The 19,707-nt window shown below is 39.7% G+C and overlaps 1 protein-coding gene across 1 annotated transcript in view; it reads right to left on the reverse strand.

The window, feature by feature from the left end:
- The window catches only part of sorcs3 (sortilin related VPS10 domain containing receptor 3), a 646,076-nt gene that overhangs the window by 32,544 nt on the left and 593,825 nt on the right, over positions 1-19,707 (reverse strand). The window contains exons 20-22 of the mRNA XM_034187360.1: positions 10,960-11,093; positions 6,447-6,570; positions 5,826-5,938 (exon numbers count right to left, since the gene is read on the reverse strand). Coding sequence (XP_034043251.1) covers positions 5,826-5,938; positions 6,447-6,570; positions 10,960-11,093 — 371 coding nt within the window. The remainder of the gene's footprint in view (positions 1-5,825; positions 5,939-6,446; positions 6,571-10,959; positions 11,094-19,707) is intronic.

Consider the following 19,707-nt stretch of genomic DNA (forward strand, 5'->3'; position numbering starts at 1 on the left):
ACTGTGTGGTGTGCAGAACTCAGGATGTTGCATGAACCTTAATCTTTGGCATAATATATATTATCATTATTGATATCAATATATGTAGCTTAAAAAACAAACTAATTGAAATTGAAAATTTAAGTGCTGAGCACAATTTTCAAATACTGGCAGTGTCGAAAACTCACTTAGATTCAACTTTGGAAGATAGTTCAGTTACAGTCAATGGGTACAATATATTCCGTTGAGACAGAAATGCACATGGAGGTGGTGTTGCAATTTATGGGTGATTCTTTAACTACGGGCACTATTGGCCTTGTAAATGTAATTTCCACCACACCATTGCCTTACAATATAAAGCTCCTTGGGGCAACTGTTTGTTGTGATTTGGTGCTATATACATGTGCTCTGATGTCACTGTTTATCTCCATAGAAACTACCCAAACAATCTTTCATACAAACTGTTTAAAGGGACATTACAGTGTTGTGGTGGAAATTATGGCAATAGTGTGGGACAACTACATTTTGTTTAAAAAAATCACAACAGTTGTATGACATTGAATACCCCAATTATGTTTTGATTATTTTACTGATATTTTATTCAGAGATATTTTAAAACATTAGAAAAAACATTTCTTTACCATTCATTTTTATCATTGAAGATCAAAAGTCTGGGTGTGGGACAAGCACAAAATGGCAATATTTGCATATAATGATGCTGAAAAAAGGTGAAAAAGTCATCATAGACTACTAGAACAAATTTCTTAACACACTTTCATTGTAAAGATAACTATAAAAGTGTGAAATTTCCCCTTTTTTCTGTTTTTCATACAATATGATCAAAGGACATAAGTGCCCGTAGTCTAAGAATCACCCTTATGTTCAAAGTCACTTGCCAGTAAAAGTGAGATATGATCTAATGCTGAATTCTATTGAATCAATAGACAACAATTATTTTATAGAAAAGAGAGATGCATTCAGAAATAATTTACAATCAAAAAATGAAAAAAGTCATTTGAGATCATAAAAGAAAATATGAAATCAAAAAAGTGTAATTTTTGCTTTAAGGCTTTAAGTATAAATAAAGTTGAACAATATTTGAAGACACTAAAAGATAAACCTCCAGGAGTAGATGAACTAGATGGGCGCCTCCTAAAACCTGTAGCCTCAATAATTGCACCAGCCATAACTCACATAATTAATCAATGTTTTAATGAAAATAAATTTCTGTCGGCTTGGAAAATATCAAAAATTATAGCATTGCCAAAAAATAAAAAATGTCATTTTCTGAAACAAATAGTAGACCTATTAGTTTACTCCCTGTATTGACTAAATTAATGGAAAAAATTATGTATGATCAGATTAACTCTTATTTTAGAGATAACAATTTAATAGCAAACTATCAGCATGCTTATAGAGAAAAACATTCAACAGTGACTGCACTGACCCAAATGACAGATGACTGCTTATGGGAAATGGACAAAGGTAATATTACTGGGACAGTATTACTAGACTTCTCCGCTGCTTTTGATCTCATTGATCACAAAATTCTTCTAAAAAAAACTTGAATGTTATGGCTTGTCCAAATCTGCTGTGCAATTTATTAGTAATTACTTATGTGACAGAAAACAATTAGTGTATTATAATGGATGTTTTTCAAATGCTCAAACTGTCAAACATGGTGTGCCACAAGGCAGCTGTCTTGGTCCACTTTTATATTCAATTTTCACAAATGACCTACCATTAGTGCTTGATACAGCAAGCATTTCAATGTTTGCAGATGACACAACAGTCTATCTGGCCGGGAAATCAACTGAGGAAGTTAAAACAAAACTTGAGCAGGAAATTTAAAAAAATGAAAATTGGAATGAAGACAACAAACTCATTTTGAATGTAGGAAAAACAACAAGCATTGTCATTGGAACTAAATATTCCTTAAGAGCCAAACCTCAACTAAATCTTGTAATAAAAAACACGGTTGTTAAACAAGTGGAAGAAGTCAAGCTCCTTGGAGTCTGCAATGACAGCCAACTGTCCTGGGACAAACAAATAATGTAGTCTCTAAAATGCGACAGAGTTTGGCAGTGATAAGAAGATGTTCAAGATATTTAACTAAATCAGTGATCCTATATGTCATTCAAAGTTTAGTGTTGTCTCATTTGGATTATTGTGCAGTCGTTTGGTCAAACACTTCAGTAAATAATGTAAAAAAAATACAGCTTGTGCAAAATAAAGCTGCACGTGTGGCATTAAAATGTGGCTTTAGGACGAGTGTAGATACAATGCATAAGCACCTCTCTTAGCTTTTGGTAAGGGACAGGTGGTTATATGCAAAATCAAGCTTTTTAAGAAATATTATAACTCAGATACCGTCTGTCCTTTACCAACAACGGCCTTTCAGCAAAGATACTCATTTTTATCCAACTAGGCATGCCAAAGGACAGTGTTTCATTCTGCCTAAATGTAGAACAAACCAGAGCCAACGGACAGTGATGTTTCGAGCCATGAGAGAATGGAATCCTTTACCACAAAAGTTAAGGGAACTGAGCAGTGGTCTGGGTTTTAAAAAGGAACATACAAGTATTATTTTAAGCAAATGTCTGAAGCATTGTAATGTATTATGAGTTTTCATTGTGTTTTACAGGCCTTAATGGAAATGTGTTGTGTTATTGTACTGAAATGTGTATTTGTGAATTGTAATTAAAACTTGAATGGACCCCAGGAAGAGTAGCTGATGCAGTTACACTGCAGATCCTAATGGGGATCCAAATAAACAAATAAACAAATAAACAGAGCTCCCATGGGTGATATGATGGTCAGATCGCCAGCTGCGTGTTCTGATCTGACAGTCTGTTTCAACCTGGGGGTTGTCAGTGTCCGCTCTGTGTGCGCACTCACTTGCTGCAGCTTATTGCCACCACGGTGATATATGTTTTTATTTATGTCCATGTAAAAACAGCAATCAGACACAGTAGACAGTTGTTAGTCCATAACTGTCCAAACACAGTCGGTGTTGTGTCGCTGGAATGTCCAGAATGACAGAACACCATCCTGCTTCTGTCGGAAGCCACGCCTCCCGTGAATGGAGCACACACACCTATGTGTCAGTGTGTGTGTTTGCAAAGTCACACTCGTGGGGAACTTAGACCAATTTCACAACAGTACAATAGTGATTGTCTGCAGTCTGTTGTTGTGCCAAGCGTGCGACTGACCACACATTTTCTAAGTGCCATGCGAGCAGTGTTAGATGTTTGTGCGTGTCACCTGGAATTTGGCCTGCACCTGCCATGAAAGGGTGTGATAGCTTCGCATAGTGCACCCTCTGTCTTTCATGCACTTGTGTGTGCAAATAGTTGTAGCAACAGGTGTACGAGGTGTTGGCTACAGGGACGACATTACAGCCCATCGCAGGGCCAGAGCATAGATAGAGAACCACATCCATACTCTCACTCACACCTTAGAGTCACCAATTCATCTAACCTGCATGTGTTTGGAATTGGGAGAAACCCGGATTACAGGGAGGGTCCCCATGCAAACATGGGAAAAACATGGAAACTTCACACAGAAAGAACCAGGTTGGAAGCGAACCTGGGGCCTTATATAGTTTTTGTAATAAGACAAAAAACTTTTCCAGAAGCTCTTAACTTTCTTCAGTCAAAATTAATATTAATAACAACACAGTTGCAGAACAGTTAAATTTACTAATTACCAGTGGTGGGCACAGCTAACCAAAAGGTTAGCTTCAATAACCGCTAATCAGCTAACTGAAAAATTATCTTCTATAATGCTAAACCGATAAATCACCAAAACGTTTATCGGAAGCCACAGCTAACCACTAACCGATAACTTTCAGTATTGTCTCCAGTACACTCTCAGCTATTAACAAGTTGATTTTGAGTTTAAATACCGCCAACGCTTCTGATAGAATGTATATCACACGGTTGTTAAATCACAACTTAATAAACAGACCTTTTGGTTTTTGAAATGCCATTTGTTTACAAGTGAAAAAAAAATACATATTTTCCAAAAGCATATGTATACATACATACCAACACACGTCACATTAACTTGTGTTGGTTTTTACATAGAATGAATGAGTCAAACAATCAGTGTGAGCGGAGGCTGTTTACCCATAATCCCTTTGGGCATTTGTGTGTGCTAATGTTCAAAACTTCAGAATTAGTCCATTATTTTAAAATTAAAAGATATGTGTTATATTTTCACTTTGTACAAATGACAGAGTTGACATTATTGTAGTTATTCAATCCGGATTATTTTGATTTATAAATCAAAACCATAAGTCAAACCTGTTTTCCATTTCAAACCTCACGGCTGCTCCACTGTATGCTGTGAAGGAAAATTACTTTTTTTTTTTTTTTTTTTTTTTTTTTTTTGGTGGCCAGGCCCCTTCTGCTGGGGTAGAGTTGAGCTCAGCTCCTCTCAGCTGCCTCACTGTGCAAAATACGTAGCGGACAGGAACCGGCAGGGTTTAAACATGTTTTTCACCATTACTAGCTACGTAAAAAACATTAGCGGGCTAAAAGTTGTCGGAACTAAATTTAGCAGCAACTTGGTCCACTGATGTTTTGAAGTTAGCTAGCTTAAAAAAGCTAGCTTTGCTAATTAGCGGTTAGCAGATTAGTGTAACTGTGCCCCCCACTGCTAATTATTAAAGCTACCTTTACACACACGCAACGCAATATGGCAAGAGTAAACTATTGTAAACTATGTGTGAGCTGTGAACAGCTGCATGCAAGTGAACAAAGAAAATTTTGAAATGTTCAAAATCTCTGGCATGCATTAATTTTGTGAAGTAGACATGAACACTGCGCAATCTATTCAAAAAGACTGTGTGTCACTGGGAGCCAATGCATCTCATTGCCACAGAGTAGCTCATCTGATTACGACGAGATGTTATATCCATAATACAAATAATTTTCCAGAAACATTATCTAATTCATAAGAAGGAATGACAATGCAACTGTTTTACCAAGCCATTTTTACAATATAAATATTCTAAATAATTAACTTTGAGAAGATTCCAAATGCATTCTCCACCTCATGAATTCCTCTGTGATTCCTCTGATGAAAGCATCTCTGTGATGAGAGATGCTTTCATCAGCCAGGTTCTGAGAGCAAATACATCATCCGCTATGAAATAGTTATTTCATGTAATGTGGCATCCAGCAGAAAAAAGTGTGGCATCCAGTGGGACAAAGCGGGTCGCACTGGCACGACGAATTGTGTGGCAGTGCTGGGCTTAAATTTGTGCAAGTGTTAATTTAGGTGGCTTAACAATCAAGGGTACTACACTGGGTACCTTGTCACTCTTGAGGTCTCCCTCAGTTATTTTAATATTCCTTCCAAAGCATTCTTCTTCAGCTCTGATGGCCAGGGAGCTGATGAAATGACCAAAAACACCTTTAAATTCAAAGTGACCATTTATCAGCTGTAAATGTGCACAAGTGGTGCTTAGCAACGATGATTGAGCTTCCCACACATGATGAGAACAATTACACACACACAGTGACATGTATCATCACCTGAAAGTCCACATGTTGTGCGATCATTTCAGTGGCGACTTTTTCAAAATGAGAGAATCAGTCCTCAAAGAAGAGAGAGAGTAGAGTCATCTTTATACCAGCCTTCTGATCTACCACAGAGTGGCCCGAGGCCATTCACTTGTTACACAAACGAGCCCAGTGTATTGGGTAGCAAAGGCAACAGAGGCACTGGAAGTAATCGAGCGAGTGCAAGAGAGAACGTATATGATAAAAATACAGAAAGTAAGAAATGGGAAGTTAAAAAAAAAAAAGAGAAGCAATGGGAAAATGAAAATCACTCACTTGCAGTAGAGCCTTCTTAATTACTCTCCCCACATCCTGTCTCCACTCGGGTATGTCAGGGTTGAACTCATCCAGATTAGGGGAGAAAGATAAAAGCAGAGATTTGAAGAATTCTGTTGAGAAGAGTCGGGGGAGAATCAGCCATTAATTCAGTCAGATCTGGGGGCATTATACTCAGTGAGCTTTGCCAACTGTCATTTTCCTCAACTTGAGTTTCAGGTAGTTAAAACTTGATGAAAAGACGTGGCTTTCTTATATCCCCTGCACTTCCCTTTGGCTAAATGTACCAGATGCACTTCGAGATAATTAGAAAATGTCACAACTGACACGTCTCCCGGAAATAAATCATTGCATTGTACAGACACCTACAGCCGAAGTGTTTTATTCTAAATGAAGACTTATTCTTTAGAGCGTTGAACTAATGGAATATAATTTATTAAACTTCCACTACTTTTTACAAAAGACAGAATCAGAGTTTAAGTAGAACATACAATGCCAACCTTCTGCAGCACTGAGTTGCTTTCAAACAGGAAAAAAAGACAAAATAAAATAAAATAAACCCTGAAAAAGAAAAGCAAACATGCTCTGAGAGTGCAGACATGTTGTGAGGCGTTCACTGACCTTGGACTGCGATAGCCTTGGTGTCCTGCAGAATGGTGTTGGCTGCAGAAACCTGCACTGTAACCATGTGCATTCCCTCACTGGTGAACGTGTAGGAGATGCTCCCTTCCAATGTGATCACTGGCTACAAGCAAAATGATGACAAAATCTTCTTATGTTCTGCAAACACACAACTTACAAACCTGCATAGTGATAAATTAAAGTGCAAATGCTTCAGTTGTGTTGCTTGATATTTTCAAGCCACTGACATCCACCTATACTTTGTTTTGGTTGAACTTATCCCCCTAAAGACAAGATTCACTGTGGATCAATACTGAATGATCGCCTGCAGTGTTATGAAATAGTGCTGTCCTGTGGGAGTGGCTTCTTCCAACTTGACACGCCTCCATTTACAGGACACAAGGGCTTAATCAATGCTTTGATGGCTATAAAAATGATGTCAATCATGCATTATAGCCTCCACAGTCACTGGGGTTTCTAATTACCAAATAATTATTCTTAAGGCGGTGCCCCCAAATTACCAGCCAAGCAAATAAATGTGGCCGGAGAGACAACTTCATCAAGAACCCAATGCTAATTCCAACACTATATATTATATCTTTTTATTTATGTGTGTTTGAAAATCCCACCAGTCTGTTATTATGGAGTAATGCCTTAATTTTAACAGAAGCCTACATAAATAGAGGACATTTTGTCCGTGAATGCCCCAAATTATATTTCTAATTAATCAATTAACTGTTTGGTCTAAAAAAATAAAAAATAAAAAATAAAAAATCAATAATGAAAAGTATTCCTTTTTCAAGCCACCATATTTAGCCCCAAATTCAAAAAGACGTATTCAAATCCCTTTTTAATTACAGCTCAAAATCCACTGAAAGCTATCAGCTACTTCATAAGCAACCACTCAAAACAATCTGTTCCCCCCATTCAAACAGATTAAACCGTGGTTCCATTGGATGAAGCTGTATATCTGATTTCAAAATTTAAAACATTTAAATCCGTTCTATGGAACTGTTCAAAATCAGTTAAAAACAAATTATCATGAAAATAGTCACAATCAAAGTTGATATTTTTGAGTAAAGAAAATGTTACCCTGTTTACCTATATATGAAATAGAATAAATTGAAAATAGTCACCAAAATGGCTGGCTTGATGAAAACATTCCAGAATGTTCCCTTTGGCGTTTACCTCTCAAGTTTTATTTGAGATAACCAAGCAAGCTGTCACATGAGCAAAGTGATATTTGAGAAGGCAGGACTTCATCACTAGGTACAATACCATTTAAAACAAAACCAACTTGAATTTTTGCAGCTTTTATCAAAGCTTTTTCTCTCACAATGACAGCATCACTGCTTCTGCAGTGCCATCTGATGGCCACAATCAAAAAGGCATGTGTGTTGCCATCGTCCAACTTTTGTAGAGGTGGTCTTGGAAGCTGCGGGCAATTCCAGGTTGAGAGCAAAACAAAAGGTCAGGTGAACACCAAAACCCACTCCGGCATTTGGTATCCATATCATTTTTGTATCTCTTGCAGCCTTGAAGGAGTCGTGTTAAAAAGATACACATTTTCCTCAAAATTGCATACCTCAGAGTCACAAATCAAGGTCACGTTGAATGGCATTGATCAAAGTGGAGTGTGACACACCACTTCTAGCCATATATAACCATAACCACTTGTATCTGTAGTAGTTTGGGAATAGTCAACAGGAACTAAGAAGGAACAAATTATCATATTTGACAACATGAACAATTTAAAATTTGTGGACAGCTCACTTTGACTAGATGATTGGTGGGGATGTTTTTCCAAATGTCTTTGATCAAGGCGCTGAACACCAGAACTACACAAAACCACACAGCACATTGCCATTGACTGTAAATGAGGCACAAACAGAAAGAAGAAAAAAAAAATTATATATATATATATATATATATATATATATATAAATTATTCCTTTTTGCAAAGTGCATGCAATAGCCAATAAGAAAATGGATTATTCCCTTTTCCCGGAAGCCACCATGGTGACCATCTTGGATTTGTAAAACTGGCTGCTTTCAGTTTTTCAATATCTTACTTTCTAGATGGCCTAGGATCTTGATTCCAATGCTCAATAAATCAATAAATAAAAATTTTGAGGGCGCAGTAATCCAATGGTGGTAATTCCAAAAAATGCACATGTGGGCTAAGTCACACTCATAGGTGGCTATCTTGGGTTTGAATATGCAACATTTTTGTAATTAGCATTATTGGATTCCTTGAACCTGACAATGTACGAGGGCTGTCAATAAAGTTACGGTCCTTTTTATTTTTTTCAAAAACTATATGGATTTCATTCATATGTTTTTACGTCAGACATGCTTGAACCCTCGTGCGCGTGCGTGAGTTTTTCCACGCCTGTCGGTGACGTCATTCGCCTGTGAGCACTCCTTGTGGGAGGAGTCGTCCAGCCCCTCGTCGGAATTCCTTTGTCTGAGAAGTTGCTGAGAGACTGGCGCGTTGTTTGATCAAAATTTTTTCTAAACCTGTGAGACACATCGAAGTGGACACGGTTCGAAAAATTAAGCTGGTTTTCAGTGAAAATTTTAACGGCTGATGAGAGATTTTGAGGTGATTCTGTCGCTTTAAGGACTTTTCACGGTGCGAGACGTCGCGCTGCGCTCTCAGGCGCCGTCATCAGCCTGTTCAAGCTGAAAACATCCACATTTCAGGCTCTATTGATCCAGGACGTCGTGAGAGAACAGAGAAGTTTCAGAAGAAGTCGGTTTCAGCATTTTATCCGGATATTCCACTGTTAAAGGAGATTTTTTTAATGAAAGACGTGCGGACGGGTCCGCGCGTCGGGACGCAGCCGCCGCGACGCTCCGCCACAGGAAAAACACCTCTGTTGAAAGCCTTAAGGACAAGTTGGAACATGTCCTGCCTGTTAAACAATTTCTCATATACTCACTCCACTGAAAGCCATCAAAAGCCGCCTGGATTTTACAAATGGTTATCAACACGGAGGTGTTTTTCCTGTGCCGCCGCACCGCGTCGGCTGCGTCCCGACGCGCGGACCCGTCCGCACGTCTTTCATTAAAAAAATCTCCTTTAACAGTGGAATATCCGGATAAAATGCTGAAACCGACTTCTTCTGAAACTTCTCTGTTCTCTCACGACGTCCTGGATCAATAGAGCCTGAAATGTGGAGGTTTTCAGCTTGAACAGGCTGATGACGCCGCCTGAGAGCGCTGCACGACGTCTCACACCGTGAAAAGTCCTTAAAGCGACAGAATCACCTCAAAATCTCTCATCAGCTGTTAAAAGTTTCACTGAAAACCAGCTTAATTTTTCGAACCGTGTCCACTTCGATGTGTCTCACAGGTTTAGAAAAAATTCTGATCAAACAACGCGCCAGTCTCTCAGCAACTTCTCAGACAAAGGAATTCCGACGAGGGGCTGGACGACTCCTCCCACAAGGAGTGCTCACAGGCGAATGACGTCACCGACAGGCGTGGAAAAACTCACGCATGCGCACGAGGGTTCAAGCATGTCTGACGTAAAAACATATGAATGAAATCCATATAGTTTTTGAAAAAAATAAAAAGGACCGTAACTTTATTGACAGCCCTCGTATATTTAGCCAATGGAAACAAGACACTATGTCATCTAGAAGCCAAGATATCAAAGAACTAGAAGCAGGCAATTTTACAAATCAAAGATTACCACCACAAGAACATGGAATCATCCATTTTCTAATTCACTATTGTATACACTTTTCAAAAATGTATAGTCTTGCATATCTACACTAAATTCCAATGAAACATCATACCTGAACATAGGGAACCTGACCATGTCTTGAAAATTAAGCCTGATGAGCTTGACAGCTAGCAGACTATATAGTTGTGTGTCCATTGTGTATTGCAACTCTTCTACCCAGTGAGCGATTCTACTAAATAATTTATCATCTCAGTTGTAATGGTGAATGCTTGTGTGGTGATTAGCATCACATTCACAAAATAATAGAGATCAATGCTATAATATCTCATACAGCTTCCATCCCTCTCATTTAGCGACACCATGTGGGGTATATTTGCATAGGAACAATGAAAGTCAGATCAGTTCTGGGAGCACACGCTGGTGCCACTCATTGCTGCATCTGCCACACGACAGAACCACCCTGGGTCCTAGATGGCAACGACACAGGCAGACAACCATTCCATCCCCACCTCTTGAAAATAGTCATCTACCTGCTGCAGGAAGATGAAATGTGGGTATGTTCTTGGCCTTGTCCAGCCGCTGGAGACCTCAACACTGAGGCATGTACATGTTGGATCACATCCAGAAAAATGTGCTACATTCCCAAAATTTCACAGTTGACATTCCCTCATAATGCAAGCCACTATCAAAGGATACCTGAGCAAAATAAGCTAAATTTTACTGCAGCACTTGATAGAATCTGCTGGCGTGGCCAAGTAGCTACCATTACAAAACAGCGCTTGACATGACTGTTAATCAACATTGCCACAAAAATATTACCTCAGTGCTGTTGCTGAGCCACCAGAAGTAGGTGACGGTGCGCGAGTGAGTTGGCAAGACCACTGCTGTGATGTTCACTTCCTTGTTCCTTATGGCCACAAAGGGAGCAAGGAGTTGGACATGTTCCACTGGACCTGAGAAAGAAGTAGCACAGAGAAAATGGCACTAGGCTCAGCTCCTTCTTATAAATGTGACACTCATTTAGAGAAACAAGAAAACAAATATCCCTCATTTGAAAAGTGGCCAATGTCTCGTAGATAACGTCCACTGATGCACAGCATGAGTCCTTGACACAGCCCGCAAAAGACACACATACAAGAAAACTCTGTTTCTCTTGATTTCGTCAATGCCCAACATCCAGTCTGATCTGTCTCATCTGTGTTTGATTTTTGACAAAATCATTATATTTACAGAAACAATTTACATGTGAATTTAGCACATTTTATTGGTGTTAGTGATCCAGTCAACTGATGGTGAATTTACATCAAACTAAGAAGATATTTTAAAAATAAACAATAGTGTCAATTGCTGCTGGGGCACTTAAGCCCACGTGCATTAGGTCCTTTATGTTTTCAAGACAACATGACAATATGACACTGCAATAATCAATCACTTTGCAATGTGCTGAATTCTTGATGATGTTACTATATGGTGTTTGAATAATAACCTTATAATGGTTTTATGCTTTTTCCCCCTATTGTCACCACAAAGACTCCCCTTACCGATTTTTGATACGTATGACTTTTGTCTGTGATTTCAGCACCAAAAAACAAAAACAAAGCAAACAAAAAGCAAAAAATGGATGCCCAATCAGAAACCCAACTGAGCACAATATGCAGCAATCAGGACCTCCCCTTTTCAGAGCAGAAGTCTCCTTTTGATTTTCTTCAGCAACATGAAATCCATGAGAAACTTGTTGCACTCTATAACAGCGGACAGTTTTGATATTTTAACCCTCTGGGGCCCGAGGGCATTTTTTGGACAGTTCACTCGCCTGGCATAAATGTTTTATTATTGCTGTTAACAGCTCTCCCTGCATCCCACAATCAAGTTTTATGTCTCTTTTTTTCAGGACAACCTGTTCTTTTATAATATGTATACTTTTGTTGTGTTTTTTAAGTGTAATAAAGGTTTACAATCAGTAATAACAAAGATAAAAGTAAAGGGGAAAATAATTTTCCACACATTTATTCAAAACACACAGCAAACTATAATAAACAACTGTTTTGACACTTTATAAAGGCAAGTCGAGGTCTTGTGTGAAAGACTGTACAACAAAAAAGTTCAAACAATAAACACAAATGCACATTTTGAGCAATATATACAAAATGGTCTATGCGTTTATGCTCCAGTCTGAGGAGCAGCCCCTCTCCCTCACCCCATTTATATGGTAAACAGTGCTTTATGCCAGAGGGAGAGAGCCACAGAGTAATCCAGTAACATTCAAATGCAAACTAGTGGAGCAATCCTGATAGTTACACACTCTTTGTTTGAGCATGCGAGATTGTCATGCGAGGCTCTCTGTTTGTTTTCACTTTCGCTGTGCTTAATGGCGCAGGGTGCATTGAAGGAGTTAGGGGGCTATTCAAACGGGCCAACTATTAAGATATCACTCCTGAAAAAGGTCTTTGGTTTATCACGTGAGGTAAATCTGCCCTACGATTGGATTTTGGAAAACCATGTGACGGTGAACCAATTCTGACTGGAAATTCACATTGCGCACATCACCATACAGCTTCTATGAGGAGTACAAAGATGGCCCTAACCCGAGTTTCTATCTCATATCATTAAAAAGTAATTTATAATTTAGTAAAGCTTGGTCCCAGCCGTCGTATTCAACGGCGTTGACCCCAGAGGGTTAACAGAGAAATGTTCGATTTTTGGAAATGTGTGGGCAAAATGTGGTAAAAGAAACTTGTACATATGCTGCCACATGCACGCACGCACACACACACACACACACACAAAGAAATTGCATAGTAATCATAGGTAATCGGGTGTAATCAGCAACAATTTCATATGGAATCAGGCAAACTGCAATTACATACAAATTTTGGCTATGATCAGTCCACATTTCTTCAATTCAGAAATTGGAGCCATACATTGTTAAAGGGCAATGACCCTTGCACTATATTTTTGGGTAGTAACAAAACACAAACAAATAAACTTTCTTCTTTTATAAATGTGTCATGTATTTTTGTACTCTGAAGAACAAGACTTAAAAAAAAAATACCCTGAGTCCATCACTGCAGGTATTCTGTTAGCTAGGAAAGGCCAATTACAATACATTTAGGAAGAAACTTAATGAAAACATCACTGCCAAAAATGTTTTACTCCTATAGAATAACTCCAGAGATGTTACCAACTGTGCATCAATGTTAAATGATGAAAGAAAATGATTTGAAAATGCTAAAGTTTATGGCCTCCTGTGAGCATTGAGATGGAATGTTAAAAAAGAATAAGTGTCGCCATCTCATTCAAAGAGAGTGATGCTCGTACTACACAGAGAAGGAATTTTTTAGTCCATTTGGAACTGAATGAAAGCAAATAAGAAAATAAATAAAACCACCGAAATTAAATTGATGCAAAGCAGACAGTCACATTACAACAACTATAACAAAAAGCACTGAAGTTATTCTGAAAACATCCTTTGACAAACACATCTTCTTCCAGTTCAGTGCTTGTTTGTTTACTACAAAATGCAAACTGAGATTTTTCCAATTAGTGCGAGTGAGAAACATTCTGGCAGGTTTTCTGAGCTCGTCTCTCAGGTAAAAACAAACGATTCGAGCAGTCTGTTTGCGACAATACCAGCAGATTAAATATACAGTGGGTGTATGTTCACAAGATTTCTCTTTGTCACAGTTTACACTTTGTTATAAATAAATACAAGGGAAATCACTGTTGTAAATCTTCCAAAAAATAACAATGCACAATGCTAAGAAATATATATATACAGTGAGGAAAATAAGTATTTGAACACCCTGCGATTTTGCAAGTTCTCCCACTTAGAAATCATGGAGGGGTCTGAAATTTTCATCTTAGGTGCATGTCCACTGTGAGAGACATAATCTTAAAAAAAAAATCACAATGTATGATTTTTTAATAATTTATTTGTATGTTACTGCTGCAAATAAGTATTTCAACACCTGTGAAAATCAATGTTAATATTTGGTACAGTAGCCTTTGTTTGCACTTACAGAGGTCAAACGTTTCCTGTAGTTTTTCACCAGGTTTGCACACACTGCAGCAGGGATTTTGGTCCACTCCTCCATACAGATCTTCTCTAGATCTTTCAGCTTTGGAGTTTCAGCTCCCTCCAAAGATTTTCTATTGAATTCAGGTCTGGAGACTGGCCAGGCCACTCCAGGACCTTGAAATGCTTCTTACGGAGCCCCTCCTTAGTTGCCCTGGCTGTGTGTTTGGGGTCATTGTCATGCTGGAAGACCCAGCCATGACGCATTTTCAATGCTCTTACTGAGGGAAGGAGGTTGTTTGCCAAAATCTCACAATACATGACCCCATCCAGCCTCCCTTCAATACAGTGCAGTTGTCCTGTCCCCTGTGCAGAAGAGCACCCCCAGAGTATTGTAGAAGAATTTTTAGGTCCATATTTGAACTGTGATGAACTATCAAGTGTCCTGATCCGAACTGTATGTCCTCTGGTTGAACTAGCAGGTGTTCAACCCAAAAAAAGGGCTCTATTAGTCATTTAGTCTGTCAGGGGCTTTCCAAGGCCTTTTAGGTGCTTTCCCGCAGGCCGCGTGCAGGGGCCTCAGGCCAGCTGCACGTGTGGCTGAGGCCACGTGCGGAGGGGGCCTCAGGCCAGCTGCACCTGTGGCTGAAGGTCTTTTAAAAAAATCAGTTGTAAATCCTTCATGTTTTAATGGGAGCGTTTGTCACATTGAAATAATGGCCTAACACCTGCTTAGGGTTCACTAGAGGACGCTTCCAATAGAAAACCATGTCTTGGGAATGAAATAAATAAAAAAGTCGAAGGAGGAGCGATGCCCGCGGGTCTCCAATAAATAGACGAGCGCGGTTGTCATATTCAGTCTCTCTAGAGGACTCAGTTTGTCTAAGCTTTGTGTCGAAGGCTTAAATAAACTTAAAAACTCTGTGCATTTTATCTTGCTTAAGGCTGAATTATTCTAAAGTGTTGTGTCATTTTCTAGCATATCACTTGCAATTAGTTTGTGTTATCTAAAAGACGACATCCTGAGAAGACTAAAGACGAGCCGCGACAGAACTTGGCGAGCCAGCTTCAGGAGGGTCCAGGGGCACTCCGGCAGCCTGGGGCAGTCCAGCTCATCCCTCCAGACCGTAAATAACAGTGATCACGACTAAAAGGTAAGCAGAAACCTTTTATAACTTCTGCACGATCTGGAGGAGTGAGTCAGGATTTCCGCCCAAGTTGACAGGTGATATTTTTAATTGCCTCTTACCCAAAAGAACCTGGACTAAGAAAATTGATAAGAGACTAAAAAAGATAAGATTGAAAATTATCAGGCCTTGTAGATAAAATGCTCAGAAGGTGTGTGTGTTCCCGGGAAAAAGAATGTCTATGTGAGTGAAAGGTCAGGAATGTTCATGAACTCTGGTGCGGAAAGAGTGCGTGGAGAACTAACCTGGATGCCTGGGGAATAATTGGTGTTGAAATTCGTTACTAACGTGCCGGCTGATAGCATGCGCTGTAGGGGTTAATTTAGGGGAGTATACTGACAAATAGATACAAGGTAATACAAAAGGTTATTTAAAGAGTTTAACAGAGACTGAAGTGAAATAAGTGAGAAAAAAGAGTTTAACAAGAGAATACGTGCAGAGAAAGCACAAGATAAGCGCCTGAGGGGGCGCAGTAGAAATACCGTACATGATAAAGAGATTTAAAGAGGAAAGTGCAAAGTGGCACCGCTGACAGTAAGTAAAAGAGCTCAATAAAGGACGTCATTTTTTAAGAAAAGAGAAAACTATAAAAAAAAAAAAAATGAATGAAGAGTTAGTGCAGAATACATGAGAATTAATGAAGCAGAAAATAGTGCAGTAAGGCACCAAATACACGCTTGTGGGGCGTGGGAGAAGAATAAGTAATTAAGTACACAGTAATATGAGTTTTTTATAAGAAAAGAAAAAGAGAATATTTTCAGTGCAAAGGCACATTAAGCTCATGAGGAGCTCAGTAAGTGGAAAAAAAAAGGTAGAAGAAAGTGCAGAAAGGCACAGGATACGCACGCGAGGCGCGGTAAGGCGTAGAAATAAATGAAATATTGTATGCTCAGAAAGGAGCTTGTGAAAATAATATAGTAAGCACAGGATACGCACGCGAGGCGCGGTAAGGCGTAGAAATAAATGAAATATTGTATGCTCAGAAAGGAGCTTGTGAAAATAATATAGTAAGCATAGGATACGCACGCGAGGCGCGGTAAGGCGTAGAAATAAATGAAATATTGTATGCTCAGAAAGGAGCTTGTGAAAATAATATAGTAAGCACAGGATACGCACGCGAGGCGCGGTAAGGCGTAGAAATAAATGAAATATTGTATGCTCAGAAAGGAGCTGGTGAAAAATAATATATTAAGCACAGGATACGCACGCGAGGCGCGGTAAGGCGTAGAAGTAAATGAAATATTGTACGCTCAAAGAGGGCTTGTAAAAAAAGTAATATATGAAGTTGCTGACAGCGCCGGAGAAGCTGTCTAACGTGAAGAAGAGATACATGCTTAAACAGAACACATTGGTGTTAAGTGAATAAAAAGGTTGTTTAAAGCCGCGGAGTGAAAAGTGGCAGAAGTCTAGATAGAGAGATATAGAAAGTTGTTTTTAATAATTTTTGTGTATAAAGCTGTTGAAAATTGTGTGTGGGAGAGTGGAGAGTAAGCGGGGAGGTGCAAGCAAAAAGCTGTGAGGGCTTGCAAGCTGGCTGACATACAAGATTAATGTGAAAGAGTACGAGGGGGAGGTATTTAGACCCAACAGGAGGACTTGGGAGGTGCATGACAGGCAGAGAGGAAAGTGTGAAACAGAGACAGTGAAGAAAAAGACAGGAGAAGAGTGCTATGTAAATACAGAGAAGGTAGATATTATTTCAAAGAGAGAAAACTAATAAACAAACATAGCAGAAAAAGATGAGAAGCAGAAAGTTAAAAAAAAAAATTAGAAGGAAAATAGAAAGTCGGGAGCAAAGACATTAGGAAGTGTTAGGGTTGTAAGAGGATTAAATAAATAAAATTGGTTATAAATCAAAAGAGATAAAGCTTAGATTATAGTGAAAAAGCTGACAGACTGATCAATGCTTGGGACAGTCATTGATGGGAGACTTAAGTGATGATGAAATAATACTCCCAGAACATTACTTGACTGACGGAGACATCGAAACCCAGGGAATCAGGACACATTTTTGGCTGGAAAGGACCTATTTTGACAGGGTAGGAGCAGAACATTGGCAGGACAAACAAGAGATCAATCAGAATTATGGCAGATTACTAAGGTAATCAATCTGAAGCAAAAGAAAGAACAATTCCCTCTAATTAATTGGGAGCTGCTGATAAGATGTCTGTGGCATCAGGGTTTAACCCCGTGGCTGGAGCTGCTTTGTGCTGACCCTAATAAAGAACTTAGCATACCATTAAATCATTTAGTAACACTACCAACCGATCCAGGTGAAGAACTGTTTCCTAGGTTGACTCTGACTGTGGTCCCAAGGAAGGTTCGGTGGGAAACAGGTAAATTTTCATATTTAGTTAAAGAAAAAGAAGACGGGCATAACAGTTGGAAATTTAATCCTTTTAAGGGTTTAAAATACAAAACAGGTGTTACAGCCAGCAAGTTATTGGTCTGGATCAGAACAGCCCCTGAGGGACTACCAGAACACCATAGAAACACCTCACATAGCGTTTGTCAGGGTTACATGGGTAACTCTCAAGGTCAAGGTCGGGAAAGTACCCCGCTAGACTTAGTACTAAGAAAATATCCAGGAAAACGCATTAAGGCCAACCAATGTATGAAAAAGTGGCACAAAAGGTCACATGGGGGCAGGCAATGGCCTTTGGAGGGATCATTTGATCCGGTGATGTGTGAAGCAGTTGCGGTAGAAATACAGAAAAAAGAAATTAAAGATCAGCAGAAGAACGTAAATAACAACAAAAAACGCACTGAAGAAAAAGAAGTTTTGGCCTTGTTCAAGCAGGAAGCACAGAGGCTACAGCAGAAAAGAGAAAAAATGACAGAGGAAAGATCCAAAGAGACTAAAGCCAGTGCACCGAGCTGGGAAGCAGAGCCACCCCCATATAAACGTCATGATATGGGGAAGACAGCTGGACAATTTGTATTAGGAACTCGTGAAGAGGACCAAGGCATGGATGTGGAGGGCAAATTCACACTGACACTAAAAGCTCGAGAGCCACAAGGAGACAGGTCCTCAGTCTGTCAAATGGATCATACAAGGTCTCCAAGTCCGAAAGTAAGTGGTCGCTCACTACGACCAGCAGGGGGGGCCACAAATAACAGTGACACGGAGGCAGACGAGGATAAAGAGAGAGACCTGAAGGCTCCGCCTGCACATCGAGGTCCACTGAAAACCATCCCCTCCCACCATAAGTCAGCCGACTGGACCTTCACAGGCTATAGAGGCTCCGAAGAGTGGCACAAGAGCTTCTGTGACACACTGGATCTGGCCAGAAGAGATAATGAAGAACTAGCTGAGCAACTTCGGCTAGCGAAGGAAAGAATACAAAGACATAGGGACGCCGAGGAAAGAAGAATATTACAACAATCGACGCCCAATCAAGGGAATCACATTATAGAGCCACCCACCCGAAAAATTTCTGGTGAGATCATCATTGAGAGTGCAAAAGAGGCCCGACTCAGGCAAAGACAACAATGTGTAGCCAAAGACATAGCGGCTTTAGAACAGAATATAACCGACTGGATGGACTGCCTGGAACCAGTCAGTCGCACTCGATCTGGAAGACAGTATGGAGCCCCCACAGAAGAAGAGGAGGACGAAGACCTAATATGCCCATTGGTGGTTAGAAATGGTCATCATGTGTATACCCCATGGAGCTGGACAGACATGGTGGGGCTGGCCAACAGACTGCCAGACATCACCCAAGGAGCTGGGAGATGGATAACTGCCTTAGAAGAAGGCACTGCAGGGGTAACCTTGTCTTTAGGTGACATAAAAGCCTTGCTAATGCATGTCATGGGAAAACATGACACTGAAGAATTAGCAGGAAAGGTTGGACTAACACAAATGATGGGCACTAATCAACATGATGAAGTCCCCTTTAATCGCTATAGAAACTCCATGTGGGAAGGACTGAGAAGAAAGTACCCTGAGGTCTTGGATCCCTCTAATTGGATGATGAGGAGTGGACACCTGAAGGGTGCCCAAAGAAGTTCCTGCACCGATTCCAGAAGAGATGGGCGGAGGAAACAGGAAATGCATGGAACCATTCTCCAGCAACTGAAATCCTGTTTAAAATAACTGTAAAAAAAGCTCTACCAGATGAGGTTCAGAAAGCCCTAGATGGAGTCGTGGGACTATCAAAAATGAATTGGGCTTTATACTCTGAGCATATTTGTCACCATCTTGAAATCTACAAGAAAGAAAAACAAAAAGAAGAAGATGCAGCAAAATCCCTGACGAAAAAATTGGTGCAGATGCAGTTGGGAGAGCTAACCAAAGTCAAGAAAGAAAAAACAAAGACCCAGGCACCAATGATGACCCCTGTTCCTTCTGAGTCGGCAAGC

This window comes from Thalassophryne amazonica, chromosome 15, assembly GCF_902500255.1.
Source record: "Thalassophryne amazonica chromosome 15, fThaAma1.1, whole genome shotgun sequence".
In the NCBI taxonomy this organism is placed as follows: Eukaryota; Metazoa; Chordata; class Actinopteri; order Batrachoidiformes; family Batrachoididae; genus Thalassophryne; species Thalassophryne amazonica.